General features: G+C 37.6%; 3 protein-coding genes and 1 non-coding gene across 4 annotated transcripts; 1 reads left to right on the top strand and 3 right to left on the bottom strand.

Moving 5' to 3' along the window:
- Positions 1-316: 316 nt before the first annotated feature.
- Positions 317-4,589, bottom strand: LOC147541258 (uncharacterized). Its single transcript, XM_086634071.1, has one exon. The coding sequence runs from the start codon at positions 4,248-4,250 to the stop codon at positions 891-893; it is 3,360 nt and encodes a 1,119-aa protein (XP_086490197.1). The 5' UTR covers positions 4,251-4,589; the 3' UTR covers positions 317-890.
- A 5,941-nt stretch (positions 4,590-10,530) lies between these two features.
- Positions 10,531-13,210, bottom strand: LOC147541257 (NADH dehydrogenase [ubiquinone] 1 beta subcomplex subunit 9-like). Its single transcript, XM_086634086.1, has 5 exons — positions 12,962-13,210; positions 12,647-12,688; positions 11,688-11,769; positions 11,055-11,110; positions 10,531-10,835 (listed from the first exon to the last, which is right to left on the bottom strand). The coding sequence occupies exons 1-5, from the start codon at positions 13,082-13,084 to the stop codon at positions 10,794-10,796; spliced, it is 345 nt and encodes a 114-aa protein (XP_086490212.1). The 5' UTR covers positions 13,085-13,210; the 3' UTR covers positions 10,531-10,793.
- A 1,540-nt stretch (positions 13,211-14,750) lies between these two features.
- LOC147541256 (kinesin-like protein KIN-7F) lies at positions 14,751-21,071 on the bottom strand. Its single transcript, XM_086634073.1, has 14 exons — positions 20,633-21,071; positions 20,019-20,259; positions 19,358-19,447; positions 19,152-19,252; positions 18,946-19,059; positions 18,580-18,661; positions 18,437-18,504; positions 18,279-18,344; positions 18,047-18,171; positions 17,629-17,965; positions 17,428-17,532; positions 16,330-17,346; positions 15,895-16,223; positions 14,751-15,312 (listed from the first exon to the last, which is right to left on the bottom strand). Exons 2-14 carry the CDS (start codon positions 20,233-20,235, stop codon positions 14,994-14,996), a joined length of 2,970 nt encoding a protein of 989 aa, XP_086490199.1. The 5' UTR covers positions 20,236-20,259; positions 20,633-21,071; the 3' UTR covers positions 14,751-14,993.
- A 2,796-nt stretch (positions 21,072-23,867) lies between these two features.
- Positions 23,868-23,938, top strand: TRNAG-GCC (transfer RNA glycine (anticodon GCC)). Its single transcript has one exon. It is a non-coding gene; the product is annotated as a tRNA-Gly (tRNA).
- Positions 23,939-25,406: the final 1,468 nt, after the last annotated feature.

Below are 25,406 nucleotides of genomic sequence, written 5' to 3'. Positions count from 1 at the left end.
GAAGGTGATGTGTAATGGTGTAAATCAAATTTTTGCTTGTATGTCAACAGCATTTTATGCCTGTGGAGCTAAAATTTTGGTATAGCCCAAATCCTATACGGATCTTCACCCGAAGGAAAAAAATCATTAGACATGCATCTAGACTATTGTCCTCTCACAAGTTGTGCTTAATGCGGAAGCCTACAACATTTTCGTCGGAGGCCTTTAGCCGCACCCGTCACAAGCCTTCCCTCTCTCTCTCTCTCTCTCTCTGTCATGACAATAATAGTCACAACCCTTCCCTCTCTTTCTTTCTGTAGAAATGAGAGTAAAGAAATGAAAAACAATTCATGTTCATTAAATACTAGTAGCAGGTTTTGAGGGGTCCAACCCAGAAACAAACTTACAAAAATAGAGATGCAACTTTCGAGTAAAGTTGTCTCCTTAGCATCAACTATATCAAAATTCAGGGATCAATCAGTCATCCCACGTGCCCTCACAATCCCATAACCTAACTAGGGTTTCTAATTCTGTTTTCTACTCCCCAAAATCACCAGAAGATTTGATGAGGAAGAAGACGAAACAAAGTCATTATTTTTTTAAATAAAGAAAACCACCACCACCACCCCGACAGTTTCACAGTTCTTCCTGCCACTTCTCCCCCCTCTTCCCCAAACCCCATTACAGTTTTCCCGGCTTTCTTACTTCAACGGCTACTTTATCTGGTGCCCCACGTGTTCCATTTCTCTGGCTTCTGGCGGGAAATTTGTGATCCCCATTAGTCAGATTCTAGGCAAGAGTGTCTTACGTGTCGTGATTCGTAGTTCAGTAGATCAGAATCATCAAAAACACAAATTACGGATAACCACATAAAACGAGTCTGCTTAGTTTATCCCAGAATGTAACACGAATTATGCTGGGGAAGGTTGTGAGGTGGGTTCAGTTGAGGAAGGAATGTCAGGTCCAACTCTACAACCTTCAAGCATGAACACAATATCAGCCATTGATGGACGATCAAGTGGATCTGGAGCTGTGCATAACAATCCTACTTTTACTCCTAACAAGAATTCTTCCCATTCTGATGACTCTGGATCCAGTTCTAGTAAACCCGGTTCGAGTAATTCCGATATTTGTCCTTTCTGTAGTTGTCTCTTTACCCATTTCACTATATCTTCATCTTCTGTGAACATAACTGGTCTTCTTCCTGTTAAAAGTTCTAACAAAACGATTCCGAAACTATAAACATCTCCTTCTTTTGTTGCTTCCCCTGTAAGTGCAGCTTCAGGTGATACATACCCTAATGTTCCAATTGTTGTTGAAGATGATGATGCTTCAGCTGGTGTTGTTGCTAGTTGTGTTAAAGGATCAAGCCCGAAATCAGATAAATGGGCTTCGAAATCTGCATCGAACAGTACGTTTTGTGGTTTGACATCACTGTGAACCATTGTTACTGAATGAAGGAATGAAAGCCCACGGGCTACTCCCAGTGCGATTAGATGTCTCATTGGCCAATTTAAGACGTGCCCGTCTTGGTGTGATGCTTCTTGAAGTAATGTAGCTAGGTTTCCATTAGGCATGTAATCGTAAACTAGTAATCGGACATTGGGTGGGCCTGCGTAATATCCACGAAGAACTGTTAGATTTCGATGCTTTACTTTCCCAAGCAATTCAGCTTCTTTTTTGAATGTGGCTTCCTCGACCGATCCATCTGGGAGACGACGAATCGATAGAACAGTTCCATCAAGAAAAGAAGCTTTGAAAACCAATCCATATCTTCCTCTACTTAGGACATTTTCCTCGTCGAATTGTCTTGTTGCTTCTACTGTTTCTGCATATGTGATCTTGCTATTGAACATGACAAGCTTCGGCCCACCATTTTCTCCGCTTCCTCGACCTCCATCTGTTCCTGAACTCCCACGAGCCGGACTCCTTTTCTTCTCTCCTGTTGCTGACTGCCGAAGCTTTTTACGCCATCTTAGAAAGTTAAACACATAAAAGCAACAAAATAATGAAAGAAGAATAGCTCCAGCTAATGCAACAGCTAACAAGAAAATCAGCTTCCTCTTCTTCTTTCTATTCGCTTTTCTTTCCTTCTCGCATTTCTTATCTAATGGTTTTCCACAGAGATTTGTATTCATTGCAAATGTAGTAGGATCGTCGAATCTTGAACCTAACATCACCGGAATCTCACCTTCAAGGTTGTTCTTCGATACATTGAAGTATTTCAAACTAGATATATTTGTCAATCCCTCTGGAATTTCCCCAGTAAGGTTGTTTGATGAGAGATTAAGAATGGTTAGGCTTGTTAGGTTTGATAATGAATTAGGTATTGCCCCAGACAGATCATTCTTACCCAAATCAAGCTCCTTCAAATGGGATAATCTTGATAGATCACCCGGAATTTCACCAGTTAGATTGTTTGTATGGAGTTGAAGTACTTCGATATCGGAACAGTTTCCGATCTCTGACGGAATCGTACCTGAAATGTGATTGTTGGAGAGAGATAAAACAACTAAAGACCGAAGAAATCCGTAAGTTGCAGGAATCTCGCCGGTGAAACGATTCGATGTCAAATTCAGAAACCTCAAACTTATTAAACTGCTTAAACCCTCTGGAACAGTACCAACCAAATTGTTCTCTTCAAGAGAAATAACTTGAAGATTTGGTAATCCTGGGAGCTCAAATGGTATTTCACCAGAGAGATTCTGCTTGCTCAAATCAAGTGTATTTAAGCTCATCAAACTCCCAATACTAGAAGGAATCTTCCCTGAAAACCCATTAGAACTCAAATTAAGAACAACAAGTCCTCTTAAATCTCCGATTTTAGATGGGATTTCGCCTGAAAATTTGTTTCCACTGAGATTCAAAGTAGTCAAATTGCTCAATCTCAAAATCTCCTCAGGTATTTTACCAGTAAGACCATTCTGTTCAAGATTCAGAGTTTCCAACTGAAAGAGATTTCCGAAACTCGACGGAATCGATCCCGAAAACACATTTGAACCCAAAGACAACATCTTTAATCGATTTAGTTGCCCTAGAAATGAAGGAATCCCACCAGAGAACTGATTTCCTTGAAGATCAAGAACATTTAAAGAAGTACAGTTGTTAATTTCTTCAGGTATATTACCAGAAAGTGAATTATTAGCAACTTTCAACTCTTCCAAACTCAATAGATTACCAATCTGAATCGGTAAAGAACCAGAAAACAAGTTTCTTGAAAGATCAAGACTTTTTAATGTTGATACATTCATTAACCAAGACGGAAATAAACCCTTGATTTGATTCTCTTGAAGATCTAAAACCTCAAGAACAGTAAAAAACGTGGTTTTTGAAGGTGAAACAAGGTCCGTGAGTTTATTAAACCCTAATTGAACGATCCTTAAAGACGGCGGATTAATCGAAACATTACAAAATAATGAAGAAGAAATCGAACCAGATAGATTATTATGTGAAAGTGAAAGAACTTGAAGATTTGGAATCTCACCATATCCTGATGGAATCAAACCTCGAATCGCATTTCCTTGAACACTCAAATGCATCAACGATGAACAGTTCGCTAACGCCGACGGCAAAGTTCCTTCTAACAGATTCCAATCTAACCACAAATACTCAAGTTGTTGAAGAACGCCAAAACTCGCCGGAATCTCACCGATAAACTTATTAAACGAAAGATTAATGAACTGGAGCTTAGAAGAAGCTGAAAAGTTCACCGGAATCACACCGGAGAACGAATTAGAAGAGAGATCAAGATACCGAAGATTCGAAGACAAAAGAACACCATTGATTTCACCGGAAATAAGATTCTGAGCAACATTAAGTACTTGAAGATCAGTTAGGTTAAAAATCTCCGGCGGAAATCGACCGGAGAACAAGTTATACTGTAAAAAGACGGCACGGAGACGAGTACATTTAGAGAGAGAAAGAGGAATAGTGCCATTAAAGGAGTTGGAGTGAAGACTGAGTTTGGTTAACTGAGTTAAGTTAGAGAGATGATGAGTGAGTGGACCGGCGAGTTGAAGACGAGGTAAACGGAGTTGAGTAACTCGGTTGTCGAAACAGGTAATGCCGTTCCAATCACAAGGAGCAGAAGGTGTTGATGAATCCCAACCGTTTAATGCGCCGAGTGGATCATGGAGAGTTAGTTTGAAGGAAGTTAGGGCTTGGATTTCGTTGAAGGTGTAGTTTTGTTGTTGTGAGTTGGAAAAGAAACATAATAAGCACATTAGCAGTAGTAATAGTAATAGATGATTGGAAGAAGTCATCGCCGTCATTGGTGGTGGACCGGTGGTGGTGGTGGTGGTGGTGGTGGTGGTGGACTATGGCATTTGGTGCCGTGGTGGTTGTGATGGTGGTGCTGAAGGGTCAAGAAATGTTTATCTCTCTTTCTCTCTGTATTTCTATTTCCTCTTCTTCATTTTCTCTCTCTCTCTCTATTCTGTGTATCTTAAAGTTGATTTTCACTTCCCCAGAGGGCAGAGAGAGAGGTGTTGGGAAAAACAAAAATAAAACAGAATTGCTTTTGGAATCTAGAGACAAGTGAGAGAGAGAGAAATTAAAGGAGCCGTTAGGGCGTCTCTCTCTCTCTCTCTCTCTCTCTCTCTCATCTGTTTTCATGTATTTTCCTCTGGGTCCGGCTAAAGGAGCCTAACAAAATTGCTATTCGCGCCCCTACGAGTCTCTCGACTTTTCCCTTCTTGCCCAAATTTTGACTCCAAATCCATCATCATCCATTCACAATGTGAAGTTAAAGAGAGAAAGAACGTTGATTTCACGCTCTCATTTTCTTCTCAAATTCTAAGAAACCAAAATCTCTATGAAAGTATCTTTGGACGGGTCCCGACTCGAACCAGTTAATACCAAAGCATGGTCTTGGATTAGGCAGTCTGTAACTTTTCAGTTTGGTTCGAATTCAAAATTTTACATCCACTTTCGGATTGGTCAGCCCGAAAAAGGCGCTATCGATATCAGAGGTTAAACAGGATTAATCAGAGTCAATTCCTTTTTCTAGAATCTAAGTAGCAATTTTAAAAGGCACTTTTTTTTTCGATGAGATAATTTTAAAAGGCACCTTTAGTCGCTCCCTTTTCTTCTTTTTATGCTTATATATTTTAGTTATACCAAAAAAATTGTTTAATAGTTATTGATACTCGGAGTTATAGAGAAGTTGAGAAATTCTTGATGTTGGTGACCAATTTCAATTTGAAATTGACCAGGGTTCTTTTTATCGTTCATCATTTTACATTTTGGTATCAGTTAGAGGCGAGCATTAATCTATTGCCGATTCAATTTTTGTGCAACATTAGTTTAGTTTACCTCCATGGGATTCGGTTTGAGTAATTTCGAAAGGTTTAAGCTGAACCCAAATCTAATGACCTCTTGTATCCTTCTTGCAATCTACTATGATGGAAGATTCGCTTTAAAATAGAAACTGCCTTGAGTCATTAGCTAATATCTATTGTTTTCTGAATATTAAGACATGGATTGGAAAACAGATTTTCACTCATCAATACAATTAAAATAGTTAGTTCAACAAAAAAAAAAAAAATTAAAATAGTTTCTGTGATGAAGCATCATTTCCCTTATTCAAGGACTTTGTACTTCTTTTGCTTTCCTTGACCATAAAATAGAGTCGTATCTTTTCTTTTGTTAAAAAACACTAAAGCCAATATGTCCATGGCTTTTTCAACACATTAGATTTGCTTTATCCATTTTTTTCCCTAGGTCCAAATTTAGAAGATTAGATGGTTGGTCCACCAAATTTCAGGTATTAAATAGTGTCATCCCCGGAAGTTAATTCATTACTAATTAGTCCTTTCATGCTTTGTTATTTAATTGTTTTGTTATCTTTTGGACTGGTTTTTAATCCCTTTTATCTAGTGAACTTTATCCAAAGAAAAGAATGTCATTTTCGTTGGACCCATCTTACACAAAATAAAAAACCAAAGTAAACCATAGCAATTGGTGAATTTTAACAACAAAAAAAACGTCTTGTACGCGCAAACTCAACTTGTAAGCTTACAAAATAATACGATGACTTACCACACTCTAAGTGACATCCTACGTGGTAGATTATATGTTAGAGTTAAACTTTTTTTGGGTTCACCTTTTTTTTACCTCCATAAATATCAAACAGTTCGATTTGATTCTCAATGACCAAAAAAAGTTTCAACATTTAAATCCACCTTATCTCTCTCTTTGTCCTCCATTTTATCACTTCCCACTTCCACTTCATTTCTATATCTTCTCCGACAAAGGTCGCCAGCCGACAACTTTTTTCAACGACCTTCAAACTAAATAATATAAAATATTTTTATTTTATCTTCGTCTTATTTATTCTCCTCTTCTCTCTCTCTCTTTACTAACTCATGTCTCCGGTCTGGAAAAAGTGAGGAAGAAGAAAATGTTAGGAAAAATAACCTAATTAACTTGTTTAGTAATATGAAGATAAACGATGCGAAAGTAAAAGTAGAGACACCAAGATTATTTAACGTGGCAAAAAACCCCTCCAAACTAGAAGGTAAAAAACCACGGGACCTAGTCCAGAAATCTTCCACTATAATTAAATAATGGGTTACACAATTCTTCAAGATGTGTAGAAACACTCTTGGACAACTCTTCACCAAACCTATGGTGGATAAACTGAACAAAGAAACAAAGAAATAAAATCTCTTACTCCTTAGGATTTGAACAAATCCTAGATTACTAAAGGTTGAAGAAGATAACCACAAACTAAATTGCTTCACAAGATTAATAATCTTCTTTTCTTCAAACCAATATTCTGCTCTTTCAATCTCTCTTGAAAGAACCACTTCAGAAATCTCTCTTTCTCTGACTTCTCTTTGTTCTGGAAGTTGTTGTGTATAATCTCTTCCCTTTCATTCCCTATTTATAATAATAAATAAGGAGGTTTACCAATAGAAATAGGAATTCCTTTTTAGGCTTGAAAAAATAGAAGTTTCTATTTTTTCCCCAAACAAGGAATAAGGGAAATCCTATTCCAACTAGGAGTCCTTTAATTATAAGGAGGGACCCCAACAGAAAAAAGATTTGTTTAAAAGTCGCCAGAAAAGATGATCAGTTGGCGACCTTTGTTGGAGAAGATGGTGAAGTGGAGGAGAGAAAGAAAGAGCAGCAAATTTAAATGTTTGAAGATTTTTTTAGAATTAATTCCCTTTTAAGCCTTAAGGGTATATAGGGGAAAAGGTTTAAAAACATTAGTTATTGGGAATCAAATCGAACTACCAGACATTTAAAGAGGTCAAACAGTGGATTAATCACGTTGGTGGCCGAAATTGAATTAACGCAATGTAAGGTACCCACCAATAAGCCCTAATTTAAGGTATAAATTGAGACATGGGTTCTCTCTCTTTTTTCTAAATTGAGTCCATCTGACTGAATTTATCAATTGACAATGGTTAGGGCTACTAAGGTTGTAAAGGCAAAATAAAAAAGACTGTCTTTTTAAAAAAGAAAGTAAACTTTTTCTTGAATACAAATTATTTGAAAGAAATTATGAATTTTGTCGAATTTGAACAAAACAATTTCTTTTTGTTCTTCGACCCTCGTCTCCAACCATTATCATTTTTCTTTCTCTGTGTGCCTTGTTCATTTTCATGTGGATGTGCTAAATCTTGAAGTATCTTGAAGGCAGATTGATTGTGATAGTATAATAAAATGGCGGGTCCTAAATGTACTATTATCATATCTCTCTCTACTTTTTTCAGTATATATATGTTATTTTTTTTTGTTGAGTATTTTCAGTATACATTTGTTGTTTATTGAAAGGTTTGAGGGTGACCGTTGTGTGTTGATTGTCCTTGGAAATAAGCTTCTGATCTCATCCCATATCACATAACCCCCTAAACTATCTTCACTTGGATTAGCATTTCATATTTATTTTATAGAAATAGTGTAGTCGCCCGGACAAACAATTCTATCAAGTAGACAATCTCAATTTTTTAAGATGAATTTAAGAGAGGTAATCTTAATTACTGGAGAAGGTTCTAAAATAAGTTTGGAAGATATAATCTTAATTTTTGAAATAAGGGAGAGAAGTTTAATTTTACCATTTGGAATATCTTAGAGATATGTAATGGACTTGATTTTAGGACCATTATGGTCTAAAAAGAAGTATTTTTCTAACAAGTATTCTAAAACAGAAAATTAGTTGCTTATTGAAATTGAAAAAAAAAATTAAGAAATCAAACTCAATAGATGGAACTTTAGACAAAGGTGAAAATGTTAGAAAAACAATGTGGAGAGAGAGAATGATGAAGATAATTGAGTTGTTGGTCAACAAAATAGAGCAGAAATAGTGAATCATGATTTTCTTTGACAATAATTAATTCGGCAATAAAGGTTGTTTGTATGTACTCACCATTGTTGTGTTTTTATTATTAGGGAGTATTATTCATCATGACAATGACACCTCAATGGGTACAAAGAACTCAGAGTAGGCCACCCATTTCACAATCACCAAGTAAGTACTCTTACCATCAATATTTTCCATCTCTCTCTCTATACGGCTGTGAAAGCAATGCAAATTTGAATGGGTTCATAAATTTGGGACTGAAAACTTATTGCTAGGAGAGACTAGCAAAATGAGAGAGGGGGAGAGATAATTAAATGGGGGAACTAAATAGACAGAGGGAGAATGTGTGAGGGAGGAGAGGAGGAAGAATTTTCTTGCTAAAGGGTAGTTGAGAAAGAAGAATAATATATATATATATATATATATTTTTTTTTTTTTTTATGGTAGCTCCACAAGAGATTCTTGCTGCGGTGGAGATAAAAACCGGTGGTGAAGATTAAGACATCTAAGATCTCCACCTAAATTTTTCAATTTGTGAGATGATTTTTTTGGATGGCAAAAAACCACAACCTATTATAACTATGATTGTAATTACATTAGAACGCGAAAGTAAGTAATTAATATTTTAATGTTCTAAATAACAGGATAGACTGAGAAATAGATACACTAATAACAAAAATTGAAATAGTTTTGATAGTGAAGCATATAATATTAGATTTGCTTTTCTTGAGGACTTAGAACTTCTTTTGCTTTTCTTGACCATATAATATCTTCTCTTTTGTTGAAAAAACATATTAGATTTGCTTGACCACTTTAGATTTGTTTTATCCATTTTTGTCGTTAGGTCAGAATTTTGGAAGATTAGATGATGGTGGGTTCATCAAATTTGGTTGTTAAATAATGTCAATTAGTTGTTGGACCCACCTTGGACAAAACCCAAAAAGGAGGGAAGCATTCAAATAGCAATTAGATTATCACGAGATCCTGAGGAACCTATTCTATCTATCCTACTTCGAAACTCGATGAGTGAACAGACCCGACCGTCCCTCGCCGGAGGAATGAATGAAGCCTCAATTTATCTTGGTTCATTCTATCTATCTACCTGCATCCCTTTTGTCTATGTCTACGATGGGCTTTCATAGAATTCGATGCTCCTATCTTTGTAATTACCCCATCATCCAAATTTTTGACATTTTATTACGTATTACTGTACAGACCCAAATGACTGTGGTGTCATCTTAGCCAGAGAGATATGATAAGAAGAGAAGAAAATATAATAAGGATTAGGCTACTTACGCAAATTATTACGGAAATACCTAAGGTATTAGACAAAAAAAACTCAAATCTAATCAAATTGAACTTTGTATAAAAGTGACAAGGTTCTAAAAGTTTTGGGGAGAGATGGTCAAAATAATAGAGTTGCTTGTCATGATTTTCTTTGACAATATTTAATTCAGCAATAAAGGTTGTTTATGTGTCCTCAGTAGTATTTCATTGTGTTCTTTTTCTCTCTCTACACTGCGAAAGCAATGCAAATTTGAATGGGGGTTCATAAATTTGGTACTGGAAACTGATCACTAGGTGAGTGAGACTCACACAGATAACCCTACTTATCATTAATAAAAACCCCTCCCTCTCCCCAATGAAATACTTTCACTCTAATACCATCAACCACCAATCCATGCATTGAGTTTTTGTCTTGTAGAGAGAGAGAGAAAGAGTTATTGAAGGCGGGATTCATCCGTCCTTCGAAAGCTCCTTATGATGCTCCAGTGTTGTTCCAAAAGAAACACGATGGTGGGCTCGTGGAGCCTTCACCAAGAACAAAACCCCGTACCTGTAAGCTTGGCCTTAGGTTAAAAAAGCGAGTACACCATTGATAACTGCTGAGGTTTGGGATGTCACAACATACTTCTGAACAGAGTGCAGACTCTCTTCATAGAAGTTACATAGCCTGGGCTTGGATCCGAAAGGTGCTCAGGAATTAGGGGGTGGCTATAACCAGATTCCTATAGGCTCTTGTCCTTGGGTAACTCTAAACCCTAAGCCTATGAGCCTAATCTTACCTCAAGCTGAAGCCCGACTCCAGTAAGAGTGTCAAGCCATCAGCTTGTTCCTAATCTCCCTCTGCTGAAACAAAAAACAGATTCAAACTGCACTAACATTCATCTTGCAAAAAAACTCATACTAACCACTTGCATTCAAGAAAGACGATAAAAACTCGACAAAATTTCAGAATCTAATTCAAACAGAGATTTATATAGCATAATTTTCTCATGACAGATGGCTAAAACTCCAAGTTTTGGTTACAGTTCCTCGAAGGAGGCAAAATACAAAATGGAAATAAAATATAATCTTCTTCCTCATAGATGAGTTTTTCGGAAGGTCCTGATGCTAACTCAACTTGGGTAAGCAAAATGAAAACAGATAACACAAGCAAATGAACCACTGTTTATAGCTCAGCATTTTGACTTATTATTGCACGACCACGACGATCCATATTTCAGTCGTTATCTTCTCGCCCATAGTTGTAGACTATCTCAATCTGCATAAATAATAAAATATAATAACTTCATAAAAAAAACATAGAAAGGAAGAAGGCATGATAGACCCATCTTGGCAGAAAATTTTGAAGTACAAAAATGAAAAGAGCTAGGCAGAAATTGTTATACAAGAACGTTTAGGACAGTATCTACCAAAAAATCGATAAGCAAATGTGCAAGCTAATCATTTTCTACCGAGAATACAAATTACTCAAACTTACCCCAGTAGGAGGTGTTGGGTTTCGCGTGAACTTGGAACCACCAGGAGCCCAAGGAACTGCACCAAGCAATCAAGAGAAAAGGTCAACTCAAACTTCACATGATGGACTAAAACGTACATGTATAGAAAATTTCAATGCAGCACGCAGAAAAAAGGAAACTTTGCAGCATACTGATCATCCGGGATAATTACCTCTGGATGGATTTAGCAAGGGATACTTTTGAATGTATTTATGTCATCTTTTTGAGTGACAAACATGCTCATAAGACAACATCGAAATTATTTAAGGGATGACTTTTCAGGGAAACAATAGAAGTATTTAACCATGGCCATCGTTCTGTGTAGACTGTAATTAACCTAATTCTTAAATTTTCAGACATTTTATTAACTATTTATTCTTTCTTTACAGTCTCTAAATAATATTTCGAGCAATCGATCATCAAGATACATATGTCAATACAACAAGGTCAGACACAAAATTTCAGCCTACAAGCAACAAAATAAGCTCCGGGGTTACAAAAGAGTGATAATTATCAAGGTGGGTAACACGAATATTAGAAAAACAACTCAACAAATAGGAGGAATATACAATAATAGGTGATTATAATCATGTGAAAATTTGCATGAAATTTACCAATGTAAGGATCAGGGTGCCGAAACTTATTGTAATGTGCTTCACCATCAGCAATCATTCTATCGATTGTGTCAAGATCTTCCTGAAAAGAAAAAGTTATACAAAATTAATATGAATTTTGAAGCTCAAGGGTTTCCATGAGCAGTAAACTCTAACTTTCCGAGTCTATGATACTGTTCGGCCAAACTTAAATAGAGCGCTACAATTGTTCCACATGGTTAGCCATATTAATGTAACAGTGATCCCAATGGCAAGTGCTTTGACCAAGGGACAAAGATATGTTATTCTGACAGAAGGATTCATTAGTATCAAAGATGCCAGACAAGCACAAAAGTAACCCAATTACGAAAGAGTAAAGTCCATTTACATCCTAATTATGGTCGTCAAACAAGTAGATATATACAAGAAAAGAAAAGAGCTGTTTTTTTCTCTGATGTTCACATTTTCATCCAATCGGTGTTGTCTCTCTCTACTAGTAGAAATAAACCCAACATGACAAACATAGCAGCAACCAAACTTATTGCTGCGGATTCAACTCTAACACACTTTACTCATAACTGCATCAGTCACAACTCAACATACACATTGCAAATCGGTAATGTCCTTAAGATGTATGTTATAAGTGTTATTAGAGCTATAAAAAAAACAATCTTTATCTCGATATCCAATTCATGAATCAATGTACAGTTAAAGCCGGAACCAAAAACTAGCTCATTAGAGTTATTAGATTTGCTAATATTGTACAACATTTCCTTGTATAGGGATTCCAAATTTTGTCCAATTTTGACCCTCTCTTTCACAACATAAAAAAAAAAAACTTCACTCTTCGATAATTTTTTGAATTCAAACTTAAGAGAATATCGCAAACCCTAAATTGCAAATTCAGGTAATGGATTGAGTCATTAACAATACCAATAACTCAAAAAAAAAAAAAAAACTAGATGGTTGAGATAACATACCACATTTTTGTTGGCCTCAAATCTTTCCCTAAGCTCCGATGCCTGAATTCAACAACACATAATAATAAAACTCATAAATCCAACCACATTGAATCAATTCACAAAGAAAAACTTTTACTTATTAGAAACAAACTGCTCTCAACAATTTTGGGGAAAAATCAAGTTTCACAATGATTAATGGAAGATCGAATATTGGATTAGTTTGAAAATAAAAAAAGGAGAGGTTCTTATGGTAAGTGAAAACGAAACCCTAAAAATTGTTAGCAAGAAAGAAGACGAAAATGGTGGATCTTTGTGAAATTTGAAAAAGGTTACATCTTGATAGAAGAGATGACGATGAACAGCCCAGTTGAGAGTATCTTTTAGGGCTTTTCTGTAAAGGATCCTCACTCGCTCCTTCTGACCTGCTCTTCTTGCTAAGTATGACAACCCGCTCATCTTCCTTCCTCCTCCCCTCTCTTTCTCTCTCCAAACTTCTCTCTCTCTCTCTCTTTCCTTGTATCTGAAACTCCTCTACTATACTCGTCACCGTCAGATAGCGTTGCTTATCAGGCCGGGCCGGCCTGAGATAGGCCCAAGAACTGACCATTTTAGGACGGTCTGGTCTGGCCGGTCCGATAGACGGACCAAGCCGGCCTGAGATAGACCCAAGAACTGACCATTTTAGGACGCCCTGGTCTGGCTGGTCCGATAGACAGACCAAGCCGGCCTGAGATAGGCCCAAGAACTAACCATTTTAGGACGGTCTGGTCTGGCCGGTCCGATAGACAGACCAAGCCGGCCTGAGATAGGCCCAAGAATTGACCATTTTAGGACTCCCTAGCCGGTCCGATAGACGGATCAAGCCGGCCTGAGATAGGCCCAAGAACTAACCATTTTAGGACGGCCTGGTCTGGCGGGTCCGATAGACGGATCAAGCCCGCCTGGGTTATATCCAGACCTGGGGTGGTCTCGATTTTGAGTCTGATGGGCCAGACACTGACGAACTCGGGTTGGGGAAAAATCAGTTGGTCCAGCCCGACCCATCAACTCTGATCGTTTAGGTAGTTTTAGGTTTTCACGTCTCTTTGTTATTCTCAGACCAATCTAATAAACAATTAAACACCACTATAAGTATTCATGTCTTTCTATTTTTTCCTCAATCTGGATGAGATGTTTCAGACAAATTTTAGTGGTTTCTAGAAGTTTCCATTGTGAATAATGTACTCTTTTCGAGAATTTTTTTTTTTAATCATTTCTCTTTCTATAACAAAATTTAAAGAATAAATTTGAAGCTTTAAAAAACAAATTGAAGTTTTTAATCTTCTTTTAAAATTTACGGACAGGCCAACCGAGTGCCCTGGCTTAGCCTGGGGTGCCTCGGGGTATAGCAGGTCCGGCCCACGGGCGGGCGGGGCTGGATTAAGATTTCTGATACAATGGGTCGGCCTGACCGGGCACTATTTTAACCCTCCCGTGGTAGGCCCTGGTTGAAGCTTAGGACACACCCAATGGACACAACCTTTAGGTGTTCATTTCAATTCAACCCCCAAGAGCAGACCAACTGTAATGTTTGCCCTCCATATTCGCCCAGAGTCTTTATTTGGCCCGCAACACTGTAATTTCCTTAGTCAAATTTAACCGTCAAAGATTTCTTTCTTTTTATACGGTTTCTTTTTGACAAGAAGTCTTGTCTCTGTCTCGGCAACTATTTCTTGCGTTCCCAACCCAATGACCGTGGGCAGCTATCTTATTATCGCGTATATTTATATGGTCATGTCTAGAATTACTTCATAGGATGTGCATCCATAATAGAACAAGTGATTATTGAGTCGACAAGAAATAGGCAGAACTAAAACTTTTTTCTGCCTTTTGTTTTTCTTCGATGAGATTGTAACAATGGTCTTTTTTGTTTTCTGATGGAAAATCATACACGTTACCAACCAAAGTGGGTTTCACCTTCTTCTTTCCTTTAGAGTAGCAAAAGCTTTAAGAACACATGAATGACTATTTGAAGAGTTATGTTAGAATCTAATCCCAACTTGTTTTTCATAATAGTAAAAGCAAACAAGATCGAATATTTCTTTACTTGCGAAAATATGCACTCAAATCAGTTCGAGTAAAGTTAAGAACAAGCAAACCAAGCTTGGGAGGTTCTATTTATGTTAAATCATCAAACATTATCGAATAGAAGCACCAGCCAAACAACGTTACAAACGAATCAGATTGCTAAGCTAGTTACAAGCCCTTTAAACACATTCAGAAAAAGAATCGACATCAGAAACTACACACTAATATGAAATGTGTTAGAATTTCTTTGAAGTAGAAGAATCATTTCGAAGTCTCATTCAAGTTTTGAATCGACAACTTACAGAAGGGAGGACTTCCTTCTCCAACTGTAGGATCTACTGGCCGTGTGTCGAGGAGTGAAGCTGAGAGTAAACATTTCCTTGAGAACCTGGCCCGGCTGTAAGAGCCCGACAAGTTTTGCAACAAGGGTTGCGCTTTCTGTTATGTGGTTCATATCTTTTGTGTCTGACCATAGTAGACGAGCCAGTTGTAGTCTCCTCTGCTTTGTTTGTAATCCGATACCCCATTTAGTGAAGAGGCTTTGTCGTTCCTCTTCAGAGAATCTCTTCTGCATTTGCTTGCTTAGCATCTCTCGTTCGCGACGGAGAGCCTTCTTGCTGTAAATGTTAGAACAAAAATGTAAGAACGGGACCGCAGCACGAGTTATATATGCATACATACATATATACATATCTACGAGTCTGGTTGTAGAGGCTGCTTTTATTGTGACAGCCCCAAATGGATTAGGAGAGCATTTGAGGCCTTTTGGGTGGGCGCGTGTGGAGCTTCGCTTAGAACAAAACCCAATACATATGGGGATTGGACCTAGGTGTCTAAAGCGAGGACAATACCGTTATACCGATAATTGTTAAGGCTTGTGGCGTCACACTTAGGCCCAGGTGTCGAAAGTGGGGACAATATCGATAACTGCTAAGGCTTAAGGCGTTACAGATGTACGGATTAACCAATGGGTCCGCCGCTAGTTGCGGTTGAAGGATTACTTCAATCAGATTCACAAGCAACCTCCTGATCTTAAGCCAGAATAAGAATTCAAAGTGGTATCTTTACCATTCAAATGTGATACTTTTTAAAAAAAAACTAGATATTTTAGTTTTTGTTAGTTTTAGCAGGTAAAGGAACTATAACTTTAATAAAAAACGAAGAAAAATAATTGATGGAAAGGGGCGAAAAATGGATACCTTGAAGCCAGTGAGAGATCATGATCAGCTCCGGCCGACACTTTACAGAAATCTCCTCGAGAGAATGTGTCTTTCAAAAATGTTAGTCTCCTTATCTCTACTTCCAAGTAAATGGAATCGGAAGCATCACCTTTGAAGAGCAGAAAGAAGTAGGTTCGATGAACCAATGAGATACTACAGAAATCCCAAAGTTCAATTATCTTTCTCTGTTGCTTCTCAAATTCCGACGCCCAATCCGAATGAGCTTCAGGAGACTCGTGCATTGGATCAACACCTACATCTTTTACAGTCTTTTCCGATTCTAAGGCCTCTTTTTCTTCCTCCGGAGCCTGCATAAGCATACGTATGTTCGGTGTCAGACATGACATAAAGTGATAACAAAAGAAAACGAAAAAGATTATGAGACGGATCCGACTCTAATAAGCACATTCTCACCTTGTCATCAGCAAGTTGTTTCTGGTATTCGAGTTTAGCCATCTCCTTCATACCGGTAACAAAGGTACTAATGCTACTAATATCCTCTTCGGCGGAAGTCTTGACGCTAAGTGATTTTAGCTCATCCATGGAAGAACTCTGTTCAGAATTCTGTGAATCTTCTCTTGACATTCTTTTAACCTCTGAGTCACAAGTTATAGGAGAGAAGTTCCTCTGATAGTCTTCAGGAATTTCCGTGTAGCATTTCTCATACACATAGAGTGGTTTCTCGCGTCTTTCTCCGTTTCTGAACCAGGGAGAAGATGAGTTAGTCGTGAAAGTCGCCTTACAACTTCTGCTCCTGGTTAACTGTATGCTTCCACTGCTAGATGAACCTGCTGCAGGAGTCCATGGAGATAGTGGTTCATCAGAAATCGGATTGACAAAACAATCAATTGTTTTTTGAACACATTGGCGTTCCTGGTCATGTTGGTCAATGTACGTAAAATCGGTATCGTCTTGTTTCGGATCACTCTCTCCTTTCTTCGGGGTTGAAACCATTTCCTGATCTGCTGTATCTCCATCTGTAGTCACCGCCAAAGGTACAAACGCTTCACATTCCTCCGCTCCCGGAGGAGAAAAGGCACTGACGAGATCTTTGATTCGGTTAGTGCTTGACTCTTCCATCTCAATGCATCGAACCTCCTTGCACGGTTCTTCTTTATCCTCCTCTTCGGTGTCTACTCTAATCTCCTCCTCACCAATCTGACATGAGTCAGATTCACTAGACTTGGGGGAGCTGATTGGAAGCGGGGGATAAACAACATTAGCTTGAATCTGATCTTCTACATTTTCTGGAAGCTGTTGGTATGGCTCGTCCAAATGAATATCGTTTCGCACGTTAGAGCACCAAGATGCAGTATATCTTGTATAACTTGCATTTGCATATTGATTATCTGCCACACCCGATGACACTGATGAATAGTCGTCTTCCCATGAATCAAGTGGAAGGCATTTTGGTTGTTGATCAAACTCTGACTGTTATCGAGATAGTAAGAAGTTAGAAAATACAGATTAAGTTGGCTTTGATCTAATAAATGAATTCGTACAAATAAATACCATAACGCTTGAAGCTTGATCATCTCCAACCACTTGTGCCAGATTGAGAAGGCGAGCTTGAGCAAGATCCCTTTGCTCTCTCAGCTCTCGTATCTCTCTCTCCATCTGCATAACCGAAGCACAAAATCTTAGGGTGAAATTTTAAGTGCGTGTCATGCTAATTTACATACATTTTAGCAAGCAAATGTTATTACTACGAACCTTTTCAATCTGAAGATTCTTCTCTCTCAAAATTGCGGCAGAGTCAGAGCTAGAGGATTTTGGAACAGGAGCCTTCAGTTCACTCTCCAGCCTAGCCAATTCTTTCTGCAACTGTTTTACCAATATTTTATCGGACATAACTACATTAACCTGTGCATTGGTAGCTACTTGTTTTGCACAACTAGCAAACAAAAGGGTATTTCTCGATTGCTCGACATGAGTACGTGCAGGGCTAATTGTGCAAATGACAGCCGTTCTTGCATTTCCCCCCAAAGAACACTGGAGTATACGCGTAAGCTTAGAATCTCTATAAGGGACATGCCCATTTCTTCCTTTGCTGCATTTAGAATGTGAAAAATAAGTAGATTCAGAAAACGGTGGTCCTTTCTCGAACGAGTAAAGAAAAAGTTTGACAAACCTTAGCTTGCGAATAACTGTTCCTAGAGTGAGCAAACTTCGATTTATGTGGCAACCCTCTTTCAATCGAGTACCAGCTGACATTGCCTGAGAGGCTCGCTCACTCCCTGCCAGATCAACAAAATCCTGTGCACATAAAAATGCGTCTAGCATTATTGCCTTCAACAAGTTCTAAGGCGAAGTACCATTAAAAAACTGTGAATTGTACCGAAAAAAAATTAATATTTTCGTACCACGCTAGCTGCAAGTATGTTACAATTTTCCATGCCTCTGAAGTCCCGAGCAGAACTTTGAATTGTCTGAAAGAATCAATGTTATACAACTACTCAGATAAGCGTTTTCGAACCTCCAACTATCCGTATCCAGATATAGAATTTATAGAGGACCTTACCAATCTTAGAATTTGATGGGATCGGGAGCTTGTTTCGTTCAAATTGGTCTCTCCGATCTGTCTTTGAGCTATGACAAGGAACACCGGCATATTAGTGTATAAAATCATCAAGTAAAAGAAGTAAACGTGTAGAATTTCCTTACCTTCACACATAGAAAGGAGCTCCCTCACATGATCCCAATCTCTCAGTTTCTCCTCAGTAAGTTTATCCACAACCGTCCCTCTCTGTTAAAAGCAAGGAACAAAATTTCGGTTTCAGTGGAAATTTAGGTAGGCATGGCGCATGGGAATGGAAATATTTCGGTCATTTCGAAATTTATTTTCTTGACAAGGCATTGTTAAGAGAAACTTAATTAAATTTCAGTTTTGATGAAACTTCGGTAGGTATAGAAATGGAAATATTTCGGTCATTTCGACCGAAAAGTTTCGATTTCCTTAGTTAAAAGTGATGGCATTTTAACATGGATAAGTACACTCGTAAAGTGAATTTGATTAAATGAAATACTGACCTCTGGATCATCTAGAAGCCTAAGTGGAGTACTATCAGAGCTTAATAGATCTCTAACAACTTCATTATAGATCTCGACCGCCGAAAATTTCAAAGTGAATTCTCTTTCCGTATGCTGCAAGTAGGAAAAATCTGCTTACGATACTGAATTTAAGAAAGTAGAGGCAATGCTAAATACTAATGGAAAAGGCTACGCATTTTTATTACCTTCTCTATGTAGTCATATATATCTGCAACTGCAAATTCAGTAACTCCACTCATGGTGTATGTCTTGCCACTGCTTGTTTGCCCGTACGCGAAAATGCTAGCTGGTGAAAATATTTTGTTGGTGAAATAGATTTCAATTGTCAATATAAGTATTAAATAAAATCGACAAAACAAGAAGAGATAGAGGAAAGGTCGACTATACTCACAGTTGATTCCACTGACAACAGAAAGGGCAACTTCCCTCGCTGCTTCCTCGTAAACCTGTCTGGTGGAGCAATCGGTCCGAAATACTCTATCTACAATGAACAAATATTTAGAAACAAAGAGAGGTAAATATATCTTAGACATGAAGTGTGCCAGGACATTGTCCAGCAAGTGATTCAATCAAATGTGCACATAATACTTCCCGAACAAATTTTGAATGTTAAATAGAAGCGTGAAATTAATCTATCACGACTCGAGAGATATAGAATGTCATTTGTGAAAATCCCAAAGGAACTATGAAAAATCTCATTGTCTTATCTGGGGAGTATGGACCAAATAAACCCGTATTTCCATCCTCCATACTGTCTCTTTAACGACGTAACTTAGCAGTCATCAATATTGTCTCCGCTTCTGAGACCCAAATCCAAGTCCAGGGTTTTGTTCATGGCGAAGGCTCCACGAGGCCACCCAAAACCCCTCAATACTTACTAAATTTGAGCAAGCACCTATACCCTGGGATTTTGACGCTCTCCCAAACGATATGGGACTATCACATTCTCTACTATATTGTTTAACTAGTTCCACATAATTTAGACAAAATTTTAACACCTGAAAACAAAAATGAAAAGGAAAAACCCGAAAATGAAAAAAGGGGTTTCTTACCAAATGAGTATGCAGTGGGAAACATAGATTTCTCAGGAAGGTTACTTCTAAATACAACAGTATTGTCACTGACACATTCCCAATCTGATACATCATTCTTCCCGATTTCCTTCGAATTCAAAGGCCTTAACCTCACCGAAACCACGATTCGCTCCTCATGACTACTTCCTCCTCCTTGAGAGGTTTTATCCCACTCTCCTCCACTAATCTCTCCCATTTTCACCCCTCTTCTCTGTTCTTCCTGAAACCCCACCAAAAGAAATAAAAAAAAACCAATTAGTAGAAAAACCCCATGATTATCAAAAATTAAAAAAGTAAAATCAAATTGCCAAAAAAGGAATAAAAACAAACACCCTTTCCATCAAAATCAACCTGCTAATTATAAACCCATAAAAAGTATACTTCTAATGATTTTCTAATCTTCCAATTGTATATGAATTGACCTCTTGAAAACCTAGCCAAAATTGAATATCACCCATAATTTCTTTAGATCTCACCCAAATAACTTAATAACCAGATACCCATTATCTTCAATTACGAATATTAAGCAAGAATTTCATAAATAAGTTATCAGAATCATAAATGCAAAAAAGTTTATGAAACTGATATTTTACCTTAATTCAATAGTTTAGTAAAATAAAACAGAGGAATCATTTTTTTTCTTCCCCTTTTCTCTTTTTCTGATTTTGATCCTGATAAAGTAATCAAACGTGGGTGGATCAAAAGAGAAAATCACATCAATGATCCGAAAAGAAGAAAAGGGTTTAGAAAGAGAGAGAGAGAGAGAGAGAGAATTTGATAAGTTTCTAGAGAGAGAATGTGGATAAATAACACATTCCTACTAATAGAATGTGTCAAAGAAAGAAGGGTAATTTTCTCTCTCTCTCTCTCTCTCTCTCTATCGATCTGTTGAATATGATTGTGTTTTTTTTTAGATATCTAGGGTTTCGTTAGGGTGATCCTGAAATTGTGGGAAAGCTGTTAATAAGTATTTGGGTGGTTTATTTATTGGATATTTATTATCAGCCTTTCAACTACAACTACCCCCGCCCCCGCCAAAAAGAACCGTCTAAACTAACAGAATATTTAAATTACTGTTTTAGCCCCGACTTGTATTCGAATTTCCGAAAATTGCCTTAACACCACAAAAAGTTGGAAGTTGTCCACCGTTGTTTGTCCAAGGTTTGATCTCTTTCGGTAGACCACACCAAAAAAAGAGAAATACGGAATAAGTTATAAGTCAAAGCCTATTTCAGACCTACACGAAATCAACAGTCTTTATTTTTTAGGAGTTAATCGCTCTCCATTTAGCTTCTCAGTATTTATTATGGACTCGATAAATTTTACAATATTCAGATTTATATTTAGGCCTTACAAAGTGGATCCAACTTACACCAAGCCTCTTCAATTATAAGGTGGACCTAACAACATTAATATGTATAGATTTAGAATATATCTTTGACCAAAGAAAATTATAAGTGAATGGTGTGGTACTTAACAAAAGTATGTGTCTCAAATATGGAGTTCTAACTCACATGGGATTAGGGTTGTGACAGAAAAACACTATCATTGTCCCTACAAGTGTTATTTTACTATCCCATTGAATTGGAGATATCTCACTCAAACCACCATGGGTCCTACCTAACTTTCAAACTACTTTCATCAAAAAAATAAGGGTTAATTCCGTTTTGGCCCCCATATTGTGACCAACTCACCGTTTTGGCCCCCAATTGTGTCCGGCAGTTCGTTTTGGCCCCAATTTCCTATTTGGCCCCACCATATTTTTGTAAGCTTCTCCATTATACCCTTATGGCAAATTCGTAATTTAAATGTGTTTTCTTTCTCTTTGTCCACCTCACCAAGCAATTTCCACGTCACATTTGTCCACATAAGGTCGCCGGAAAATGTCGCCGGAAAATGTCGCCGGCGACTACATTTCCGGCGACCACCATTTTTTTTTTTTTTTTTTTTTAACTTCTTCTTCTCCAACCATCTCCTTCTTCTTCTCCAACCATCTCCTTCCTTCTTCTTCTCTCTCTTTCTCCTTCTTCTTCTCTCTCTCCTTCTTCTTCTCTCTCTCTTCCCCTCTTCTCTCTCTGTTAGGTTTCCGGCGAAGGGAAACCCTTCGCCGGAAACCGTCTGGATCTGGGGAAAACCCCAGATCCAGACCCCTCTTCGTCTGGAAATTTCCAGACGAAGAGGAACCCCTCTTCGTCTGGAATTTCCAGACGAAGAGGACCCCTCTTCGTCTGGATTTTCCAGACGAAGAGGAACCCCTCTTCGTCTGGAAAATCCAGACGAAGAGGCGAAGGGTTTCCCTTCGCCGGAAACCTAACAGAGAGAGAAGAGGGAGAGAGAGAGAAGAGGGGAAGAGAGAGAGAAGAAGAAGGAGAGAGAGAAGAAGGAGAGAGAGAAGAAGAAGGAGAGAGAGAGAGAAGAAGAAGGAAGGAGATGGTTGGAGAAGAAGAAGGAGATGGTTGGAGAAGAAGAAGGAGATGGTTGGAGAAGAAGAAGTTAAAAAAAAAAAAAAAAAAAAAAATGGTGGTCGCCGGAAATGATGTCGCCGGCGACATTTTCCGGCGACATTTTCCGGCGACCTTATGTGGACAAATGTGACGTGGAAATTGCTTGGTGAGGTGGACAAAGAGAAAGAAAACACATTTAAATTACGAATTTGCCATAAGGGTATAATGGAGAAGCTTACAAAAATATGGTGGGGCCAAATAGGAAATTGGGGCCAAAACGAACTGCCGGACACAATTGGGGGCCAAAACGGTGAGTTGGTCACAATATGGGGGCCAAAACGGAATTAACCCAAAAAATAAAAACTTTCAAACTAGCAATGGCCACAAGGAAGTTTGTACCTATTTTTACCAAGTCCACGAGTCTATTTGAGTTTTTAAATTTTTAACAAATGATAACAAACTATTATCTATTTGGGGAAATTTCAACTAATGAAATGTGTAGAATTAATGAAATATGTAGAACTAATGAAATATGTAAAACTAATTTAACTACCAGAACCAGTTTAACTACTTATTTCTGACAAACTATTGTTCTCGAATTTCACAATGTAATATTGATATGTTTAGTTGCCTATAGTATTCGTGAAAATTGAAAATTACAACTCGAAAGTGGGCTTTATTTTTATTAAGATCTAAACAAGGAATAAGTTTTGCTTTATGGTTTCGAAAGCAAAATGTAGAATTATAGTAGTATATTTCTTGATGGGAGAAAAAGTCAATTAAGTTATATTGAGGGTTACTTCTAAATTGGAGTATCATTCATTTTGTAAGTTATCTTGGCCTTTTTCAACAAAAAAAAAAGTTATCTTGGCCTTTGGAGGGAGTCTTGAGAGACAAGTATCCAAGTTAAAGTTCGAGGTCTAAATCTATAGTTTTCTAATTGAAAAAATGGAAGTTAAGTGGTTGGGTATATGACATTTTTTGTGGGATTATTGATGAGACCTTCATATGACTTTTAGATGTACTAAAGTTTTTTTATTTGTGATTCTTTTATTCGACGCATACTATTTTTTTAATTAGTAATTTGTCTTTGAAACTGACAAAAAATATATCATAGGCTTGAAAATTTGTCGATTTTTGTACCACCTAATTGGTAGGCTCTAATCGAGATATTAAATGCCATTACGTGAACTCGCTCGTTGATTCATTCTCGACCCAAGTCATTGAGATTGTTATTTTACGGAATTGAATTTGAAAGATAAATGAAGCGGTGTGCCACCACGTTGGGTCTTAGACTCTTTAGTAAACTATTAGAAGTAATAGAAAATTTGTTGCATCCAAAGATAAGTGACATTAAGTAAAGTTATAAGAGATAAACATCAGAGCACCAGTGGTCTAGTGGTAGAATAGTACCCTGCCACGGTACAGACCCGGGTTCGATTCCCGGCTGGTGCATTTTTCTCTCATCTACTTTTGGCAATAGAAGAAGTGAGAGATTGTACGCCTCTTGCTTAGCATTCCATGTGGGCCACGGACTAGTATGAGTCCATGTTGTTCAAACCCTGCTCGGAATAGGCACAGTCTGAATGTCTGCGGACTACCTTGTCAGAACAACAGTAATACAGAGGGTGGGCGTAAAGCAAATTTTGGGGATGCCTAGACCCTCCTCTAATATTACTCTCTTTGTGACTTGTAGTTTGGAGGTTTTATGTTCAAAAGTTAGACTCTAGTTGGGACTTGGGAGTTCCAACAATATGAGGCTGTACTCAGTACATATTCCGACATATACGCACCCGATTTGTCCTAGGCATATGACCCAACATATGATTATAGACACCCTAATTTGGTTATAAGCTGGCGGTGAAGCCATTGCTGTGGTCTCTACTCCCTCTTGTGGTAGTTACGTATAAAAACAAAAAAGCAAAATTATGTAGGCAAGCGAGTTTTACTAGGCAAACTTCTGGCTAAGAGAACCACCCCCCCGACAACCTCTATACGTGTACAACCCAAACCCTCTTTTTCATATAGTGAAGGTGGCCAAAGGAGTCTCCAATAGACGGTTTTTTTTTCATATTCTTCTCTAATTTTTAGTAATACTTGGTGTGGGTTTTGTTACTTTGTATCATCAAAAGTTTGGCAAAAGAGTTGGGCTTTGTAATTTCTGTGGTGCCCATATAAACTTACTAAAGAGGAAGAAGATTTTCATGAAACTTCCCCTTAATAAGTTTATGGACTCATTTATGTTTTCATTGAACCAAAAGATTAATATAAACTCATGAGGTCCATTGTGTGATCATCATGTTTGAGAATACTATTAAGAAGTAATTAAGGAATATAAACCAAATATTATTCCAGCTAATTTTGCTATATTATATAGTTTTGGGCACATGTATTATATTCTTGTGAAAAAATAAAATAAAGTCGTCGACATGTGGAGGTTGTAGTCCAATAACCTCCCAAAACCTAGAAGGTATAGGTTCAAAGTCATCCACATGTAGTTTACTTTCTAGTCTTGTAGTATATATTTTATATAATTTAGGTAAAATATTAGTATTTCTGAATATTTAAACGCTTGGGTTAAAGAAAACTTGGGTAAAATGTATGAGATGAATGACTATTCCAACTGCTTCTTAAGCACGTACTATTGTTATGTGATTTCGATGATTCTTACTTCTCTATAAAATTATATTCCTCCCTGGTATGGAAAAGCATTCCAAACTTTTTCTTTAGAAGACACTATACTTATCTAGTTGCAAGGATGATATGGAATATATATATATATATATGCCCTCTATATGGGATACTCGAGATGAGGAAGTTCGTGAAAGAAGGGGCGTGTTATTCTATTGGAGATGGAAATAGTACTCGTATATGGGAAGACCCATGGATACCTAATATAAGAGGTTTTAGACCAAGTAAGAAA

This window comes from Eschscholzia californica, unplaced genomic scaffold (assembly GCF_041429995.1).
Source record: "Eschscholzia californica isolate CP2 unplaced genomic scaffold, dmEscCali1.0.p SCAF_4, whole genome shotgun sequence".
Lineage (NCBI taxonomy): Eukaryota > Viridiplantae > Streptophyta > Magnoliopsida > Ranunculales > Papaveraceae > Eschscholzia > Eschscholzia californica.
Note: the sequence above shows the minus strand (reverse complement) of the source record. Positions and strands in the feature narration are given on the sequence as shown.

Excerpts from the sequence above, each read along its gene's own strand:
- LOC147541258 (XM_086634071.1), bottom strand. The coding sequence starts at position 4,250 with ATGACGGCGATGACTTCTTCCAATCATCTATTACTATTACTACTGCTA.
- LOC147541257 (XM_086634086.1), bottom strand. The coding sequence starts at position 13,084 with ATGAGCGGGTTGTCATACTTAGCAAGAAGAGCAGGTCAGAAGGAGCGA. Across the intron at positions 12,689-12,961 it reads GTCATCTCTTCTATCAAGAT|GCATCGGAGCTTAGGGAAAG; the intron begins GTAACCTTTTTC and ends TGTTGAATTCAG. Across the intron at positions 11,111-11,687 it reads GCACCCTGATCCTTACATTG|TTCCTTGGGCTCCTGGTGGT; the intron begins GTAAATTTCATG and ends TGCTTGGTGCAG.
- LOC147541256 (XM_086634073.1), bottom strand. The coding sequence starts at position 20,235 with ATGGGAGAGATTAGTGGAGGAGAGTGGGATAAAACCTCTCAAGGAGGA. Across the intron at positions 19,253-19,357 it reads TGTTGTCAGTGGAATCAACT|CTAGCATTTTCGCGTACGGG; the intron begins GTGAGTATAGTC and ends TATTTTCACCAG. Across the intron at positions 19,060-19,151 it reads TATATGACTACATAGAGAAG|CATACGGAAAGAGAATTCAC; the intron begins GTAATAAAAATG and ends TCCTACTTGCAG.